This window comes from Nomascus leucogenys, chromosome 6 (assembly GCF_006542625.1).
Source record: "Nomascus leucogenys isolate Asia chromosome 6, Asia_NLE_v1, whole genome shotgun sequence".
Lineage (NCBI taxonomy): Eukaryota > Metazoa > Chordata > Mammalia > Primates > Hylobatidae > Nomascus > Nomascus leucogenys.
The window spans coordinates 97,737,399-97,755,420 of record NC_044386.1 but is presented as its reverse complement, the minus strand read 5'-3'; the positions used below and the strand labels follow the sequence as shown (position 1 = coordinate 97,755,420).

The 18,022-nt window shown below is 42.8% G+C and overlaps 1 protein-coding gene across 4 annotated transcripts; it reads left to right on the top strand.

Annotated features, from left to right (window-relative positions):
* The first annotated feature begins 860 nt into the window (after positions 1-860).
* On the top strand, positions 861-17,319 carry WDR61 (WD repeat domain 61). Of its 4 annotated transcripts, none has more exons than XM_030814871.1 (12): positions 987-1,025; positions 2,163-2,182; positions 4,849-4,899; positions 5,598-5,625; positions 7,287-7,392; positions 7,777-7,949; positions 10,471-10,619; positions 10,858-10,951; positions 12,163-12,256; positions 14,423-14,515; positions 15,219-15,297; positions 17,031-17,319. In XM_030814871.1, the coding sequence occupies exons 3-12, from the start codon at positions 4,888-4,890 to the stop codon at positions 17,118-17,120; spliced, it is 918 nt and encodes a 305-aa protein (XP_030670731.1). In that variant the 5' UTR covers positions 987-1,025; positions 2,163-2,182; positions 4,849-4,887; the 3' UTR covers positions 17,121-17,319. The 4 variants fall into 4 exon arrangements, with proteins under 4 accessions (XP_003275503.1, XP_030670731.1, XP_030670732.1 ...); XM_030814872.1 differs by lacking the exon at positions 987-1,025 and adding an exon at positions 1,038-1,131; XM_003275455.3 differs by lacking the exon at positions 2,163-2,182 and having other exon boundaries at positions 861-1,025; positions 17,031-17,317.
* Positions 17,320-18,022: the final 703 nt, after the last annotated feature.

Here is an 18,022-nt window from a genome sequence, read left to right as displayed (position 1 = left end):
GGTGTGATCTAGGCTCACTGCAACTTCTGCCTCCCGGGTTCAAGCGATCCTCCTGCCTCAGCCTCCCAAGTAGCTGGGATTACAGGCACATGCCACTACACCCGGCTAATTTTGTTTTTGTTTCTGTTTTTTTTTTTTTTTTTTTTTTTTTACTTGAGACGGGGTTTCACCATGTTGGCCAGGTTGATTTCAAACTCCTGAACTCAAGTGATCCACCCACCTCCGACTCCCAAAATGCTGGGATTACAGGCATGAGACACCACACCCAGCCCCATCTCTTTTTTTTTTTGAGACGGGGTCTAGCTCTGCCCCCAGGCTGGAGTGCAGTGGTGTCATCACGGCTCAATGTAGCCTCAACCTCCAGGGCTTAAGTGATCCTCCTGCCTCAGCCTCCTAAGTAACTGGAACTACAGGCATGTGCTAATTTTTTTTATTTTTAGTAGACACGAGATCTCTCGCTATGTTGCCCAAGCTGGTCTGGAAAGCCTGAGCTCAAGCGATCCTCTCACCTCGGCTCCCAAAGTGCTGGGATTACAGGCGTGAGCCACTCTGCCTGGCCCTCAAATAAAAAAGCAAAAACAAAAATGTCAATTACAACCTATTAAACTGGTATGTGTCACGCTAATGGGTCATGACTAGCAGTGTGAAAGACAAAGCTCGATTTCACTGAATTTATTTTAGCAACAGAAGTTATTAGCTTTAGTCCAATCTCAAAAGTACAAAATGAAATTGCAACACAAACCCCTAAACCTGCAGCTGCCGGAAGCTAAACGTCTGCGCTTCCGGAAGCAAATTTCCAACTACCACGCCTCTGGAAGCAGGGCGTGGCTTCCTCCCTCCTCTCTCCGCCCACCCCCCCCTCGGCGTCTCTCCTGCGCCCGGCATAGCGACGGCAGGGGGCGCTGCGGAGTGCTCCGCGCCGTGAGGGCGGGGCCGGCGCGATGCCCCGCCCCTTCGTTAGCTCATTTTTGTGCGTCGCAGTCTCGCGGAGCCCGGCTTCCTACGTGCATCCTGGCAGTGCGGTGGTGAGTTGGAGCGCAGGGGTGTTGGGGATGGTGGTCATTAGGGCCGTTTACGGTCCAGGCCACAGGGCGGGTGAGCCAGGTTGGGCCCGAGGCTGCCTGTAAGCAGGTCCGTTCAGGGATGCTCCAGGCCCTGGGGCCTAAGGGTGGCTTCCATGACTCCATTTGCCCTGGCTGTCCCTCGGTGTACGGTGCCTGAGGGAGGAGGGGGAGGCCCTTGGGTGGCCTCCTTTTGCGTCCTGAGAATGTTCTGGGCAGTACCGAGATTAGGGCTGGTTTCTTTGCGGAGGAGATCATTTATCCGTAGGTGGGAGGACTGTATTAACCGAAGTTTTCCAGTAGTGGGCCACGCTGTCTTAGGTAGCGTGCTGGACAGATACAGACATCACTGGACGGGTACAAACAGAGGCTGGGTTCGCTTTACGCCAAGTACCGTGCAATACTGTGGGCTGTTGACTTGCCTGAGTAGTTTCGTAGAGGCATCTGTAGTGTTCCTTGGAAACACTGAGTCAGTGATGAATTCTGCCTGGGAAATTTAGGGAAAAGTTTCCCAAAGAGGGAAGATGGCAAGAGAGGGCTAAGGTCTAAAGTCTCTTAGCTCTGACCTTCATAAGACCCTGAAGTGAGAAGTAGTGTATCTTGGTAGCCTATACTATAGCTTGTATCCACCTTCTAGTGTCCCTTGGGGAGGCTTCCTTAACTGCTTCTAAGCCTCCATTTTCTTACTAGAAAAGTGGAACTGATAATAAGAAAATAGTAGTTCCCCCCTTATCTCCGGGGTGTACGTTCCAGTGGATGTCTGAAATCTTGGATAGTGAAGGACCCTGACTGACTTACCGTGGTTTGACTTACAATTTTTCAACTTTACATAGGTTTATTGGGAAGTAACCCCGCTGTAAGTTGAGGAGCATCTATACTGTGTTTTGTCTCATACAGGTTACACATACATACCTATGATTACTTAGTTTAATTCGTAAATTAGGCACAGTAAGAAAATAACAACAATAATAATAAAATAGAATTATAACAGTGTAATAAAATGTATGTGAATGTGGTCTCTCTCAAAATATCTTACTGCACTCTACTCACCTATTTTTGGACTACGGTTGACCTCTGGAACTGTGGAAATCAAAACCTCAGCTAAAGAACTACTGTACCTAGTAAGTGGGGTTATGAGGTTTCAGTGAGCTAATCTTTGTGTATTACTTAAAATAGGACCAGATTCATTGTACATCCTCAAATGTGCACTCATTGATAGAATCACACCCTTGTCTTTTGGAGCCCGGGGTTTTGGAAGTTGGCTTACTGCAAGCCTTTCTCCTTTTTTTGTTTCTATCCATTGCCAAATATGAGGCCCAGAATGACAGGGAAGAGGACAAGGCTGTGCTTCAGCAGGCCGAAGGCTGTGCTGAAGCAGAGGTTGAATACCATTCCCATTAGCCAAACTGGCTTGAGCGCTTTCCTGTCTTTCCTACCCTAGGCAGAAAGAACTCCGTTCATGGGTCACAAATGAATAAAACACTACCAACCTGTCTGTAATCCCAGCACTTTGGAAGGCCAAGACAAGAGGATTGTTTGAGGCCAGGAGTTCAATACCAGCCTGGGCAACATAATGAGAACTTGTCTTTACAAAACCAAAACAAAACACTACCAATTTGAGATCTTCATAGGCAAGGATTAGTTATAAATTGTTTGTTTGATTTCCTGTTATTGGAAAACCTTCGGCAGCTTTTTGGGCTGGCAGATTTAAAGAAAGTTACCTGAACCTGGATGCCTTAACTGTGTGGTCCCTTAAACTGCCAATGGGTAGAATTGCAAGGGCCGTGAACTTGGATGAGAGGAAAAATTGCATCTTTATGTTTCCTAACCTCCAAATGAAATTTAGCATTTTCTTCCACTGTGAATGTAGGCAACAAATCACATTATTAGCAGTGTGACTTTGTTATGAATATAAATTATAGATATTTTCATATCATGATATTGTATAAGCTCATTACAACTTTGAAATTATGATAGTTATTAAATTTGCTTCTAGATCACATATATAATGTGTCAGTAAAGAAGCACATATGTTTTTATATTGATAAAATTTTAGCATACAGTCTATTCTCATTATTTGTGGATTCTGTATTTATGAATTCAGCTACTCACTAAAATTTATCTGTAGCCCTCACATTAATACTTACAGCGCTTTTGTGGTCTTTGGAAGACATGACATTTTTTCACATGTGAAAAATTTTAGTCGCCTGATGCACATTTTCTCAATTGAAGTCAAACAAGGTGACACTGCCTTCTTGTCAACTCTCATATTGTAAGCAAATGTCATTTTTGCAGTCTTTGGTGCTACGTTTTTCTCATCTTTGTGCTTTTTGTCAGTGATTCCACTGTTTGAGATAGCCCCCAAGCATAGTGCTGAAGTGCTTCTAAATGCAAGAAGACTGTGATTTGTCTTATGGAGAAAATACGTGTGTTAGATAAGCTTTGTTTAGGCATGGGTTCAATATTAATGAATTACTAGTGTATATTCAGTAAGTGCCTTTAAACATAAACACACATAAAACATGATTATGTATTGATTGGTTGACAAGAATGTGCCCAGAGGCTTTCAGGAACCTGTTTCCCCAAGGAACAGTGGTTCTCTATCGGATAATTTAGTGTCTGTAGCGACTTCATAGAACGTCATTGTTGTGAATGATGAGAACCTACTGTAATTGGTTTCATTTCTAAACCTGTGTATTTTCTGTAAAGACATCCTGAGCCTGAGTCTGGTGGCTCATACCTGTAATCCCAGCACTTTGGGAGGCCAAGACAGGAGGACTGCTTGAGCCCAGGGGTTCAAGACCAGCCTAGGCGACATAGGGAGACCCCATCTCTACAAAAAATTAAAATATCCAGACATATTGGCATTCACCTGTAGTACCAGCCACTCGGAGGCTGAGGTGGGAGGAAGACTTGGCCTGGGAGGTTGAAGCTGCATTGAGCCATGATTGTGCCACTGCACTCCAGTCTGGGTGACCGAGCAACACCCTATCTCGAAAAAAAAATTCCTCTAAAGGGGGTCTTTGGCACACACAAAGAAATAAGAACCATTAGCCCTTAATGTAGCCTGAGAAATTAGATCTATCCTTTTTTTTTTTTTTTTTTTTTTTTGAGATGGAGTCTCGCTCTGTCACCCAGGCTGGAGTGCAGTGGCACGATCTCAGCTCACTGCAACCTCCGCTGCCTAGGTTCAAGTGATTCTCCTGCCTCAGCCTCCTGAGTAGCTGGGACTACAGGTGTGTGCCGCTACACCCAGCTAATTTTTGTATTTTTAGTAGAGATGCGGTTTCACCCTGTCGGCCAGGATGTTCTCAATCTCTTGACACGTGTCTCCCTCCAGCCTCTGCCCTTATTTACCTGCCTATTGGCTCTTAAAGGCGTTTTTGGTTGAGACCTTTGCATGTAAAATAAGAACTTTGCCATCTTTGGATTCCCCCATGTTTGTTTGTTTTTAATAAATAATATTTAATATTAAAAGGAGCTATGGTTTTTTTCTCTCTAAAGAGCAGGAAAGGACAGAGACTAGTCACTCTCTGCAGTCACACTTGAGGTGAAGAAACCATGGGATAGGATTAGCTGTTAGTTGAGTCCCTAGGTTCAGAGGAAGAAAGAAGACCATACCACCTGGTAGGGAGTGTGACGGGGGTTCCAGGGACTGATCCATAGAAGGGTGTCAGAACAACTTCATAATAAAGAGTTGCCTTATTTTCTTGGTCAAGGGGAACTTCCTGTGTGCCTTCTATCCTGATGACACCCCCTCACTGAAATCCTGGTGTTGTTTCCACAGAGCTGTCTGGCCTTTTGTCCCTGATCCTTGGTTAAGAAAATGACCAACCAGGTAAGGCCTTTGTTGAAGGGAAGAACATCATTTGGTCTTTTTGCCAAGTTCAAGTCCAGTAGGTTTTATGGATGTGTAGCCAAGAAACTACCATCTCATTCTTGCCCTGCTCCTAAAGAGCTGGGTGACCCTGGGTACCTAGTCACCACAGTGTTAGGTGGGACTAGTGAAATGCAAATACTGAGAGGAGGATTGGTTCATCCAAGTCTTTACCACAATTTAGTGAGTAATAGAAGAAGCTTAAAAGATGTACACAAAAGAAAAAAAAAAAAACAAGATCAGAATAGGAGATAGAACAGGAGAAACATATCTTTGTGATAAGATTAGGGACAAAGTTATTAGACTGTTAGGCAGGCTGTGTGTTCTTATGCAGCTGCAAAATTTAAGCTACAAACTGGACTCTGAGCTTCCTTGGTGATCAGAACAGAAAAAGAAAACATAATTTATTAGTCTCTTGTTGGGTGAGTGTGGGTAGTAGGAAGAGGGGGAGAGTGTCAGTTTCTTTAAGAATTTTTTTCTGATATGACTGTACAAATCTTGCATGAATGGGAATCGAGCTTGCAGGATGGCCAGGTTGACAGCAGAGGAAGTAACTAACACTAGTGACTGTCTCTACTTGGGGAGGAGTGCTTTCTGGAGGCAATGTGAGACATCTGAAATCTGACCATGGGTTTAATGTGGCTTCTGTTCTTTTTTAGTACGGTATTCTCTTCAAACAAGAGCAAGGTAAGAAGCCTGCCTGTTTAAGCAATTCATCTGTGAAAAAAACTGTGTTGCCCTTGGTTTCTTTAAGACTTTTGTCATGCTGACCAGACATGCAGTTTTCAAGTATACTCACTTTGCAGAAGAATTGGAAGCTGAAAACAAATACTCTTAAAAAACAAACAACAACAAAAACCTGAACAACCAACTAAAAAAAAAAAGCAGTCATCATGATAGGTTGGAGAATTCCAGGCTGAGGAAAATTTTCCCACCTGAGGAAGACATGACCGAGCTTCCCAGCTGCTGAGGTGGAAGAGGGAAATGCTTTGAGCCTCAAAACTCTGTTAATGCCGGCTCATCTGGGGAGGTGAACGTGAGCCTTTTTCTGAAGTCAGAACTTGCTTTGGCCCTTGAAAGAGAAGCCTACAATAGTGAAATGAGTTTCTCTTGAGGCCATTGAGTGCATGGGGAGGGCTGGGAGCTGTGCAGCAGTGGTAGTGGCAGGGATGGGAGAGCAGGCAGCAGGTCAGAGTGGGCTGGGATTGTAGCTGACCAGTGGTACAGAGCTTTGTACCCAAAAAGGAGCCATGTTTGTGCATGGGCTACTCACCCATCTCATTTCTTCACTATAGCCTCGATGAGTTTGAGAAGGCCTAAGGAATTTGTGGAATGCCTAATAAAAGCTCTTCCTCTCTAAGTAGGTGACATGGAAGTACTTTGATGTTTAAGCCAAAAGCATCATCCAGGTTAGCTAGTGTAAGTAACTAGTAGGCTAATTGGGCATGCCAGTCAACTACCTTATATGTAGCTATTGTCATCCAGGTGGCAAGTTAGCAGGCTTGAGTTAGGTGAGGTTTGAAATGGAAGCCACAACGCTGTCTGTGGTGCACAGCTGTTTTAAGTTTAATGCCTTTATATTCATATTTTGGGAAGGTATCGCTGGAGAATTGTTGCCAGCCAGGGGTAAAGCCTCCATGTGCACTTGTCACGTTTTTACATCCACACCGGGTCTGCACATATAACAGTGTGGCCTACCAAATATGCAGCTTACAGACTTAGACTTAAGGTAGACTTTAATTAATAGAGATTGGATTTGCATCCTAGCACCTCTCATTCCTTGTCTATAAAATGAGGATATTAATAGTACCCACTTCATAGGATTGTTGTAATGTAATAATTGGCCCATTAACCATAATGAAGATACTTGTGGGGAAAGGCAACTTAATATATGGAGGCTATAGTAGGTATTTTCTTTTAGATTTATACTGTTTAGAATTGAACTGCCTGCTTGTTTCCAAAGATCTTTTCGGAGTAACTGTTACCGGGTTTAGGTCTTTTCTTGGTAGGAGGGTGTCTTCCCCACTGGTTTGACTTGTTTCAGCCAAGTGATAGCCGTTGTAGACTCCTATATACCAGATAGCATGCTAAAAGAAAGGACACTGGATTTAGAGTCCAAAGTACCACCTTCCCACCTGGTAAACATGAGATTTAGGGCAAGTAGCTTCTTCAGAACCTCCAGTTTTCATATGTGGCCCCAAAATTTCAATAAAAGCTATATAGGAAAGCACTTTGTAAAATAGTAAAGCAAATACAAATAAATGTTACCTCACAATTGTTGAACAGTATTTTAGCTTCATTAAGTTGTATGCAAGAAGACTTTATAAATGAAGCACTTTCCATTCTAGCCCATGATGATGCCATTTGGTCAGTTGCTTGGGGGACAAACAAGAAGGAAAACTCTGAGACAGTGGTCACAGGCTCCCTAGATGACCTGGTGAAGGTCTGGAAATGGTGAGTGCCTCTCCCCTAACATACAGCCTTGAAAAATTGGGGGCTGAGGTTTTGCTTCTGAACTCTCCAGTTGCAGTCCGGGAAATACTTTTTTCTAGGCAAGAAAGCGATAGCAATATGGTGGTATAAGACAGCAGTTTATTTTTCCCACTTGTTTTCCTGTTACTGTGTATTAAAGCCCTAAAGTTAAAAAAAAAAAAAATCTTAAAAAAAGTCCTACATTTAAAACCTGGCAGCATTTCATGTTCTGTAGCTCATTAACTCTTCTCTGATTCTGTATTTCATAGACCATTGGTATTGCATAGTCACAGGGACCCAGAATTTCAGATGCCAGGTAAAGTGTGTTCTGTGTGAAGAAATCCATTTCTCTGTCCCCTGTTGAAGGCGTGATGAGAGGCTGGACCTACAGTGGAGTCTGGAGGGACATCAGCTGGGAGTGGTGTCTGTGGACATCAGCCACACCCTGCCCATTGCTGCATCCAGCTCTCTTGATGCTCATATTCGTCTTTGGGACTTGGAAAATGGCAAACAGATAAAGTCCATAGATGCAGGACCTGGTAAGAGTTTTACTTGTAGGGGAAATAATAGAGGTTCATGATTTCTTTTCCAAAATCTTTAGGGATAGAATGTGTTTTACAGCTCAGAATTTTTTGGATTTGAGAGGAGTGATAATGGGTGCATGAACTGTATTTCACATAATACCCTCAGTGGGGCTGGAAACAGCACTCTAATGAAACACTAATACCTCTGCAACTAAACATGAGTGTTGACACTAAGTGAGATAAATAAAGGCTATAAATAGCCTTATGTCAATTCAGATTAGATTTTGCTGCCAAATGAATTTTGGTAGTAAACCTGTGGAAAAAGCTTGTAGTTTCCAGAGCTTTTTGGATTTCAAAACTGCTGGTTTGGTGGTGTTGACCTGTATTTTGTATTTTCCAGAGGTGCTCTATTTGCCATATTCTGAACTGATTCATTCACTGCCTTATGGAAGCCTAGAATTTAAAGCATGGGGTCCTTATAGATCTGTATCATGGTCATCTCTACTAATTTTGATTAAAGGGTATGATTCCTGGTATGTGATACATATGAAACTTTTAAGAAACATCGATTTTTTTGTTTTAAGTACTGTAGAACAGCATAATCTTGTCCATCAGCCTTGGTAAACATCATCTGAGATGATGGAAATTAATGATGTCATAGGCTGACTAATGTGGAGCAGCAGAGGACATTTCAGGATTCTTTTGAGCTTCACATTTACTTATAAATGGCTGCACAACATTCCCCAGCAGAACCTGCTCTGCCAGAATGGGCGGTAACCGCTAGAGGGTGCAGATAGCCTGGCATTTCTCTGGCACACCCCTTTGTGGGTTGATGGTAGAAGAGCTGCTTAGGTGTTCCATGAACACAGTTGCCTTGATTGGTGCCCTGGATGGATTCGCCTCCCATCAGTTATGCTCAGTAGCCACTCTAGGCTGTTCCTGTATTGGAAAGAATTATGGTCCCAGAGTTTTTAAAGAGGCTGGGTTGTCTGGAAACTGAGTGCATTTTCCCTCAGAAGCAATATTTCTTGTCTGTAATTCTTACCACTGGAGCTCTTTTAAGAATATGCATGCCTAGTCCATATTTTGGATCCACTGAATCATAGTGTTCAGAGTACGTGGGATGGGATATGTATTTGGAAAAAGCTACCCAGACGCACCCTGACTCCCCAGATGGTTGTCTTTACATGTACCCTTACCCTGCTTACATTACTTACAGAGGACTCGGGTCCCCAAACTATCCTGCAAAGTCTATTAAGACTCTTATATATAAGCATGGTCTTAAGAAAAGAGGAAGAGGCAGAACTGTTTCTACCTTTTCATCTTGGGCGCCCAAGCTTTCCCAGGGCTCATAATGCTGGTGTTATTCCATGCTGGTTGTAGCCCTGGGCACAAGGCAGCTGAAGAAATCAGTGCTGGATTGGTTCCAAGTAAAAGGATGGCGTATGTATCCCGCTCACTTTCCCTGATAAACAGTACCTTTTACTGGATATTCTCCATGTGTGGCAAGGTTTTAAAGGTTACTGTTATGAAAGAAAAAGACAGAAGAGGCCAGGCGTGGTGGCTCACGCCTGTAATCCTAACACTTCGTGGGGCTGAGGCAGGTGGATCACTTGAGGTCAGGAATTCAAGATCAGCCTGACCAACATGGTGAAACCCCGTCTCTACTAAAAAATAAAAAAATTAGCTGGACGTGGTCGTGTGCACCTGTAGTCCCAGCTACTCGGGAAGCTGAGGCAAGAGAATAGCTTGAACTCAAGATTATGCCACCGTACTCCAGCCTAGGTGACAGAGCAAGACTCAATCTCAACAAAAAAAGGAAGAATGGAGTCTGAGAGTTGGATTTATTTTCTTTTTGGATAGGACTCTGCATAAAACTAGACCAGGCCATTAAACAGCCAGCAGTTACTTGGTCCAGTAACAAAAGCAAGCATTGCTATTGACAGCTAAAGAGCAGCTAAATTCATCTGAAGGTAAAACTCCTTGGATGAATTTGGGTCTAATGAATGTAGGGAAAATGGACACTTAGTTTCTACCTATCTTGAAAATATGCATGGAGAATCTGAACCACCACAAAGGAAGAGAAAAAGAGAAGAGAGACAATCCCCAATCGTGGAGAAGTGAGGAAGTAGGAGGAAGCGAAGACCATGAGTGTACCAGTCTTTGTGTGGACATATGTTTTCATTAGGAGTAGAATTGCTGAGTATTATGGTAAGTGTTTGTGTTTTCACTTAAGAAACTGTCAAACTGGTTTTCAAAGTGGCTGTGCCGTTTTACATTCCCACCAGTGTATGAAGGTTCTGGTTTCTCCACATCCTTGCTAACACTTGATATTGTCCTATTTTTATTAAAAATTTAAGAAACCCTTAAACTAAATTTAAACTCGATAAGAATTAGCATCTTTACAACATAATTTTCTGAATCAGGACACTGCTACTCCAATTTAAAAAGATGTGTCTTTTGGTAAAACTTTAGTTTTTAAAATTAAGGCCAAGTCTTTTCACACTGTATTTTTGTCCTTCTTTTTTCTGTTCAGTGGATGCCTGGACTTTGGCCTTTTCTCCTGATTCCCAGTATCTGGCCACAGGAACTCATGTCGGGAAAGTGAACATTTTTGGTGTGGAAAGTGGGAAAAAGGAATATTCTTTGGACACGAGAGGAAAATTCATTCTTAGTATTGCATATGTAAGGAAACATTGCTCTCTTTTCTCCTTCTGATTCTTTCAGTTTACTCTTCCAGCCTGTTGCAGTCCTTGCCACAGATTCTGCCTTGGTCTGGTCAGGCAGCTGCTGTCTCACTGGTGTGGTTTGCCAGGTAGCCAGTTAGACCTGTAGACAGCAGGAGGTTTGCTTGTGTTTGGTAGGGATAGCTTAACAACATGGAATCTGAAAGTGCTAATTTTTCCATATGTTCTCTGAACAGAGTCCTGATGGGAAATACCTAGCCAGTGGAGCCATAGATGGAATCATCAATATTTTTGATATTGCAACTGGAAAACTTCTGCATACCCTGGAAGGTATACATCATCTTATTTTTACAAACTGGGTTATCACATCACAAAGGAAGAATTATTCTTTCATTAAAATGCCATTAAATGGCAAGTGGGCATTAGATTTACAAAGTATCGATCTCAATTGGAAAACGGAAATGCCTCCGGGCTTTAGTCTTTTCACTATAGTTTTTTTTTTTTTTTTTTCCTTTTAGAGACAGGGTCTCGCTCCCAGGCTGGGGTGCAGTGGCGTGATCATAGCTCACTGTAGCCTTGAACTCCTGGGCTCAAGGGATCGTCCCACCTCAGCCTCCTGGGTAGCTGGGACTACAGGTGCACACCACGATGTCTGGCTAGTTTTTAAACTTTTTGAGGAGATGGGGTCTTGCTATGTTTCCCAGACTGGTCTCTAACTCCTGGCTTCAAGATTTCTTCCGGCTTTGGCCTCCCAAAGTGCTGGGATTACAGACATGAGCAACCATACCTGGCCTGTCACTGTAGATTTAACCTACACATACTAGTTCTTGTAACAGTGTTAAACGCTTGTTTGGGTGAACAGACTTACTTTTTATTTATTGTATCATAATCTGTCACATTATATGTGTGTGTTAATATATATTTGCTGTATGAATGTCTCATTTCTGTCATTTTGGATTCTGATGAACTTTGTGATTGGAAACAACTTTTTGTTGATAATTTGAGGGTGGATGAAAGTATTGTGCCCACTATCTACACTGGTGGCCTCTGGAAAGGAGGACTGGGTAGCTAAAGAACAGGGGTAGGTTGGAGGGAGACTTTATCATGCATACTGTTGTGCTGTTTTGAATTCTAATCAAGTGAATTTATTACCTCCTCACATTGCTATAGTTTATCCTTTACACTATAATAAAGGATTTGATAGAGAAATAACATCTTAATTTGTTCAACCTTACAAATTAGGAGCAATGTATATTTCCTTGTGTGGCCATATTTGTAGTAGAAAAGTTCTTTAAAGCAATGTATGCTGAGGGCAGGGAAGGGAATGAAGGAGAAATGGCTCCAGGAGGAGATACTGGAGTTATATGGATCTTTCGAGAACATTAAGAGGAAAGGCCCAGTCAGAACTCTTGCTTTTCTGCTGGAAGCACCTGAGCATTTCAACTCAGTGGCTCATAATCATTAAAAGGGGCATTGTCAGTGGGAAGCTGAGTGAGGAGGCAGTGGTTCACCAGATTAACAAGGGCCTTTATGAATTTCAGGCCATGCCATGCCCATTCGCTCCTTGACCTTTTCCCCGGACTCCCAGCTCCTTGTCACTGCTTCAGATGATGGCTACATCAAGATCTATGATGTGTAAGTTACCTGTCGAGATTAAAGGCATTACTACTGATGCCCATCTTGTCCCTTTATTGTTACAAGGAGCCCTAGGGAGGATCCTTAGTAAAGACCTGTGCTCAAGTCACATCAGACATCTTGACTTCCCAGGCGGCCCTGCCCCATTCAGCGCCCATTTTTAGTGTGTGTCCTCAAGGGCTACTTGGAGGAGGACGTGCATGGGTTCCCTGGTAGGATCAGATACTTGCTACTTTTTCTTAGGCAGCCTGATTTTTGTGAGCTTACTGATTTCAAATTCTTTGGGATAGGTAAGTAATAAACAGATGAGGAAATGGATCCATGGGCTGTAGCTGGCCCCTGGGGACAGGAAAAAATTAGAGCATCCATTTTCAAGGGTAGGGCTGTTCTAGCAGACATGCCTCTGCCCTAGTTAGGGAGCAGTCAGTTTATAAGCTGCCCTGCTACAGGTCTAGATAGGAGCGTTTTTGGTTTCGGCCCTTGACTGCGAGCATAGAAGCAAGTTAATCATCCTCTTTCATTCACAGCCGTCATTGTAAATCTCTGCAGACCCTTATGTCTTCTTGTTTTCCCCCATCATTTTTAGTCCCCACTCCTGTTCCCCACTGAGGTATCCCCTGTAATGTGTTGGATCTGTGTTCTTGATACTATGACTCGGTGCTATGGTCAGCTCTCCCTGCCAGGCGTGCCTCTGGCTCATTGCTCCTGAACATGGCATTCTAATCCACTGCATGTACATATCATACTCCAACCCTAGCCGTGGGTGCCAAGACCTCCTCCACCTGCACGTACTGCACCCCTGACCATCCGTGTCTGTCCTTTCAGGGGCCTGTGATAGTTGCTTGGGAGTTTAAACCTCACAGTAGGAACACTGCTCCTTCTAGCCCACTTCTGGTTAAAATGCAGTTTTTTTATGGCAAAAGGTTATCAGCTAGACATAGAATTCTAACTGCAGGTTTTGGAATTAAAACTGAATGAGGGTGCTATAGCCCAGAGGGGAAGATGTCTCTGTAGAGTTATACTTGCCTGTTAGTGGCAGAGGCAATATAAATGCAGCAGTTCCTTACATTTGTGACTCTATGATTTCTATTGCCACTGTTTTATTGATCCTCCCAGCAACCAGTGAGGTAGCAGCACAGATTAGTGTCCCCATTTTGCACATGAGAAACCCAAGCTGAGGTGGTTGATTTGCCCAAGGAGGTGGTACTGAATGAAGACCCAAGACTGGTTTTTTTCACCCAATATTGATGCATTATTATTAATTAAAGTCCGTAGTTTACATTAGGGTTTACTCTTTGTGTTGTACATTCTATGAGTTTTGACGAATATATAATGATGCGTAGCCGCCACTAACTACAGTGTCATGCAGAATAGTTTCACTGCCCTAAAAATCCCCTGCTCTACCAAATCATCCCTTCCTCCTGCCTTGAGCCCCTAGCAACTACTGATCTTTTTACTAAGGCCCAGGACTTTTTACCCTCCAGTGGTCCCACTGTATCCCACCTGCCCCCTGGCCCCTAACTGAGGTCTGCTCCACTCTGCTGAGGTCTGTGTTCAGGGGTAAAATTGCTGACCTCAGTTAGGTCTTATGGTGGTTCTCCTGCCAGAGGTGGTTGGGTTTCATTTTTATTAAAAAAGTGAAAATAGCTGTTGTAATTAGACCCGTCTTGTTCTTGATTAGGTTTAAAATGGTCTCTCCAAGCTGCATCTGTCATAATGAATACATCTTGACGCTTTCCTTGGACTGGGAGCACTGGCCCCATACGGAAAGGCTGCTGGTGCAGGCAGGAGTCTGAACCTGCCCTTCTCCTCAGATGGCTTCTTTGCCCCATTGGTTCTCAATTTCCTCATCTTAGGGGTTGGCTTGCGCAGCCTCTATAGTGTGGTTCTTTGTTCATTTTGAGCTTCAGCTCTTTGCTTGTTAAGGATTTTATTCTTGGCTCTTGGTGCATCAACACATTATGGGTTAATGCTGCTATTAAAATTTGTCTCTAATGCGTGAAGCTACTTCGTTGAAAGGGGAATTTTTGATATAGTATTCATGGTCATTATAAGGATAGCAGATTTGGTCCAGCTTATTGGCAGAGTTAATAATATACTTTCCACTTCAGTGATTATACTCTAGAAATGAACATCTCAATTTTGTTTGACCCTTTCCCATTTCAGACAACATGCCAATTTGGCTGGCACGCTGAGCGGCCATGCCTCCTGGGTGCTGAACGTTGCATTCTGTCCTGATGACACTCACTTTGTTTCCAGGTACTTAATGATTCTTAGCAGTTTCTAAAATGCTGGGGAGATGAGAGCAGTCTTCCTGTATAGATTGCCTTAACATTTAAAGATGTTTGACCCTTTTTTTATTCAGTTAGCCTTTGTTTTCTGCAGTTCTTAAAATTTTTATTCAGTGATGTTAGTTGACCTTAGCTGGAACAAAAGTCAGCAAGTAATCCTTTTAAACAGTTAAACTCTTAGTTTTTTCATTATAAATTGAGGCTTCTACCAAAGTGACTCTAAGGTAGACTTGTGTTCCAATGGTAACTTAAAATATGTAAATGTTTGTAAAATGTTGTTTATAGATCCCAGTGTTGGTCAGGCCTGGGATGGCCAAGACAGTTGGAAAGCAGGAGATGGACAACTTGAAGGCATTGCACAGTGCTTTAGAGGCCTCCTGCGAGCCTTGGTTTTGAAGCTTTAACAGGCCTCCCTCCCATCTGGAAATAGGTAGCTGTGTCTGAGACTCCTGGAGAACAATTAATATGAGGGCCAGGCAGATCAGAATTTCAGGAAAACGGCTACCCTGTGAGGAGAGAAAGCCACCCAATGATGCTGACACCTGGCCATTTCCTGTACCGAGGCGTGGGGGTTGGGGGGTCTGAAGTTAGAAGAATGTAAGTCGTCAAAGGATTTTTGGTCGAAGTCCTTCCAACTTCAAACCGATAATAATGTTCACTTTTTAAAATAGTTCGTCTGACAAAAGTGTAAAAGTTTGGGATGTTGGAACAAGGACTTGTGTTCACACCTTCTTTGATCACCAGGATCAGGTATGGCATTATTATTTCATCTTTAGATAGTTGGGGTTGTTTGACCACTGTACCAAAGAGGTTTTCTTTTCCTAACCTTGTTGCTTGAGCTGTGGATACCAGTAGATGCCTGGGCCTGAGCTGCTCTATCTGCTCAGTCATCCATGTAGCCAGACTTCCTGTGCACAGTCTGGGGTGCAGAGGCTGAGATGTGCTGTCAACCTAGCAACTCACAAGGCATATCCCCACACAGGCTGGAAAACATGGTGTTAGCCCCACAGCCTTTAAATGCCGTCTTTGGAAATTGCTGCAGCTGGTGTCTGGGGCCCTCTCCTGGGGGCTGCTGGGCCATGGCAGGCTCACCAAGGACCTTCCTCTTCAGGAGATTCCATTGCTTAAACACAGTCATCACTTGTCATTTTTGGAACTGTCCAAAGAAGAGATGTGATTTTTTTTTTAATATAGTAGAAGCTGGAAATTCATACAAGTTTTTTGGCTTTAGTGTTATTGATAACTTTTCAGTCTTTAAAAGGAAACTGTTCTCACAAGCGTCTTTATCTTTGCCAAGGTGAGTATGCAAAATAGTAAAGGTGTTCTAGTGCAAAACTGCTGAGTCTTCCTGTGTGCTTGTATCCCCTGGGAAGCTGGTTAAAATGCAGGTGCTGCTTCACTAGGTCTGGCATACGGCCTGGGATTCTGCATTTCTAACAGGCTCCCAGATGAGGCTAAGGCTGCTGGTCCTAACCATGCTGTAAGGTCTTGGGGAGCTAAGCATAAAAAATAAAATGTCCATGGCAATATAAAAATTGGCTTTTAATATATTTTAAATATTTTTAGATCGTCCTATAGATTTTTCCTCTTTGAAATGGAACTTAAAGTTAACTAACATTGTTCATGCTTTTTTACTTTTCAACTTAAATTTTTCCCAACAAAATTGAGGGGGTTGAATCTTGATATTCCACTTCTGGATTTAAGCATCTTACTCAGGGAGTAAGTCCTGGCTAGCTGTGTTTCCTTGTACGTATGGATCATTGCGGTGCTGTTTCAGAGGTTGGAGTGAAAGGCCATCATGCAGCCCAATCCCAACACTAAAATCAGAGTAGGGTGACAGGCTTACCACCCAGAATCACCTCGTAATAATCAGGAAGTTATTCCTGATTAGAGAAACTCCAACCACATCAATTCTGTCTGGGAAGATGTGAATCAGTTAATTTAACACATAGCAAATAAAAATCTATGGTCCACAGTATCATGTTGTCTAGCTCCTGGGGACAGGCAGGCTCCATAGGCCACTAATAACAGAGTGAGAATTATTGACCGTGGGGGGCGGACACAAGGGGTCAGCTGAGGAGCGGTTTGTGATTTTCCCTATAGGCAGTGACCTCGGGGTAGTTGTGGGGCCTCTTTCTTCCTGAAAGCATAAATGTTGGTCTCTTATAGCTTCCATCTTCCTGGCATTAGGTTACACCTCAGGATTCTGATTCTTTGAAAGGGTTGTAGATAATCTTGATTAGTACTGTATTTAAAAATGATTTTTTTTTTTTGGAGTATGGGAAGGGACAGGAATGCTAATTAAATAGCAATAATGGAAGGTGCTTGGTTAAAGCCTGTATTCTCACTGATTTAGAGAAAGTACAAGAACATCCTCATCTCAGTTCTGGTAGATTCAGAATAACGAGAAAATAAGGATGTTCATTTCATAAATATTATAAAGAATAAAGGCATTTGTAGAACTTTTTTTTTTTAATTTACAGGTCTGGGGAGTAAAATACAATGGAAATGGTTCAAAAATTGTGTCTGTTGGAGATGACCAGGAAATTCACATCTATGATTGTCCAATTTAAACATCAAAGTCTCCAGGCTTATGCTGCAAAGAGAATGTATGGATTGATCATGACATTCCTTACCTTTTTAGGCTTGTTTAAAAGAAATATAGCATTTATTGTAGCAAAGACTTAAATTTTGTAGATACAATATAAATCTTTTCATGTTTTATTGGAAATGCTGTTCATACTTTAACATAAAGCTTTCTTAATGCAAACACCGGTGTCCTTGAACATGCTTCTTTTTTCAGTTACCCTATTACCAGTGAAACAGTGAGAGGGATTGGCATTAAGAGCAAATCTCTGCCTTAGCCATCAAGAGATCCAGGCACTTAACTTTCCAGCTTAGAAATACAGGCTGACTCTTCCAGGGAATTGACTCATGCAGTGAGATACAGCAGCGAGCTCCCTGGCACTGTGATAAAGAATCTATTTTAGAATGGAGTCCTGAAGGAAAGAGTATATTTGACTGCATAGGAATATTATGTACGCCTATCTGGGCATCCTTCTACTTGATGTATTAAAGATGTCGCCTGCCAAGCCCTCCTTCCCCTTATTTCAGAGAGGTCTCTAACTCGCTAGGTGGGTATTGGAAGGCAGGCTGCCATTCTTGTGCCTTAACAATGCCTAGGCTGAAGCCTCTGTCTCATGCCGTAGAACTGTAGCCCTGCCTTAGTTATTTCAGAGTTATCTGTACCTCAGAGTTTCCTCTTCATCAGCCCCCTTGAGACTCACATTAACGAGAAAGATGTAAGTAGCTAAACACTTGGAAGCGTGTTGCTTTTTATTGATCATAACTTCGTATGTTTATGAGTCAGGGCATGTGCTTTTCCCCAAACCACTCACGGCCCTCAGAATGAAGCTCATGCTCTTTGTCATAGCCCCCCGCTTCTCCCTCCTGTTTGCCTTGCTCACCCTCCTGT

Excerpts from the sequence above, each read along its gene's own strand:
- WDR61 (XM_030814871.1), top strand. Across the intron at positions 7,950-10,470 it reads GTCCATAGATGCAGGACCTG|TGGATGCCTGGACTTTGGCC; the intron begins GTAAGAGTTTTA and ends TTTTCTGTTCAG. Across the intron at positions 14,516-15,218 it reads GACACTCACTTTGTTTCCAG|TTCGTCTGACAAAAGTGTAA; the intron begins GTACTTAATGAT and ends TTTTTAAAATAG.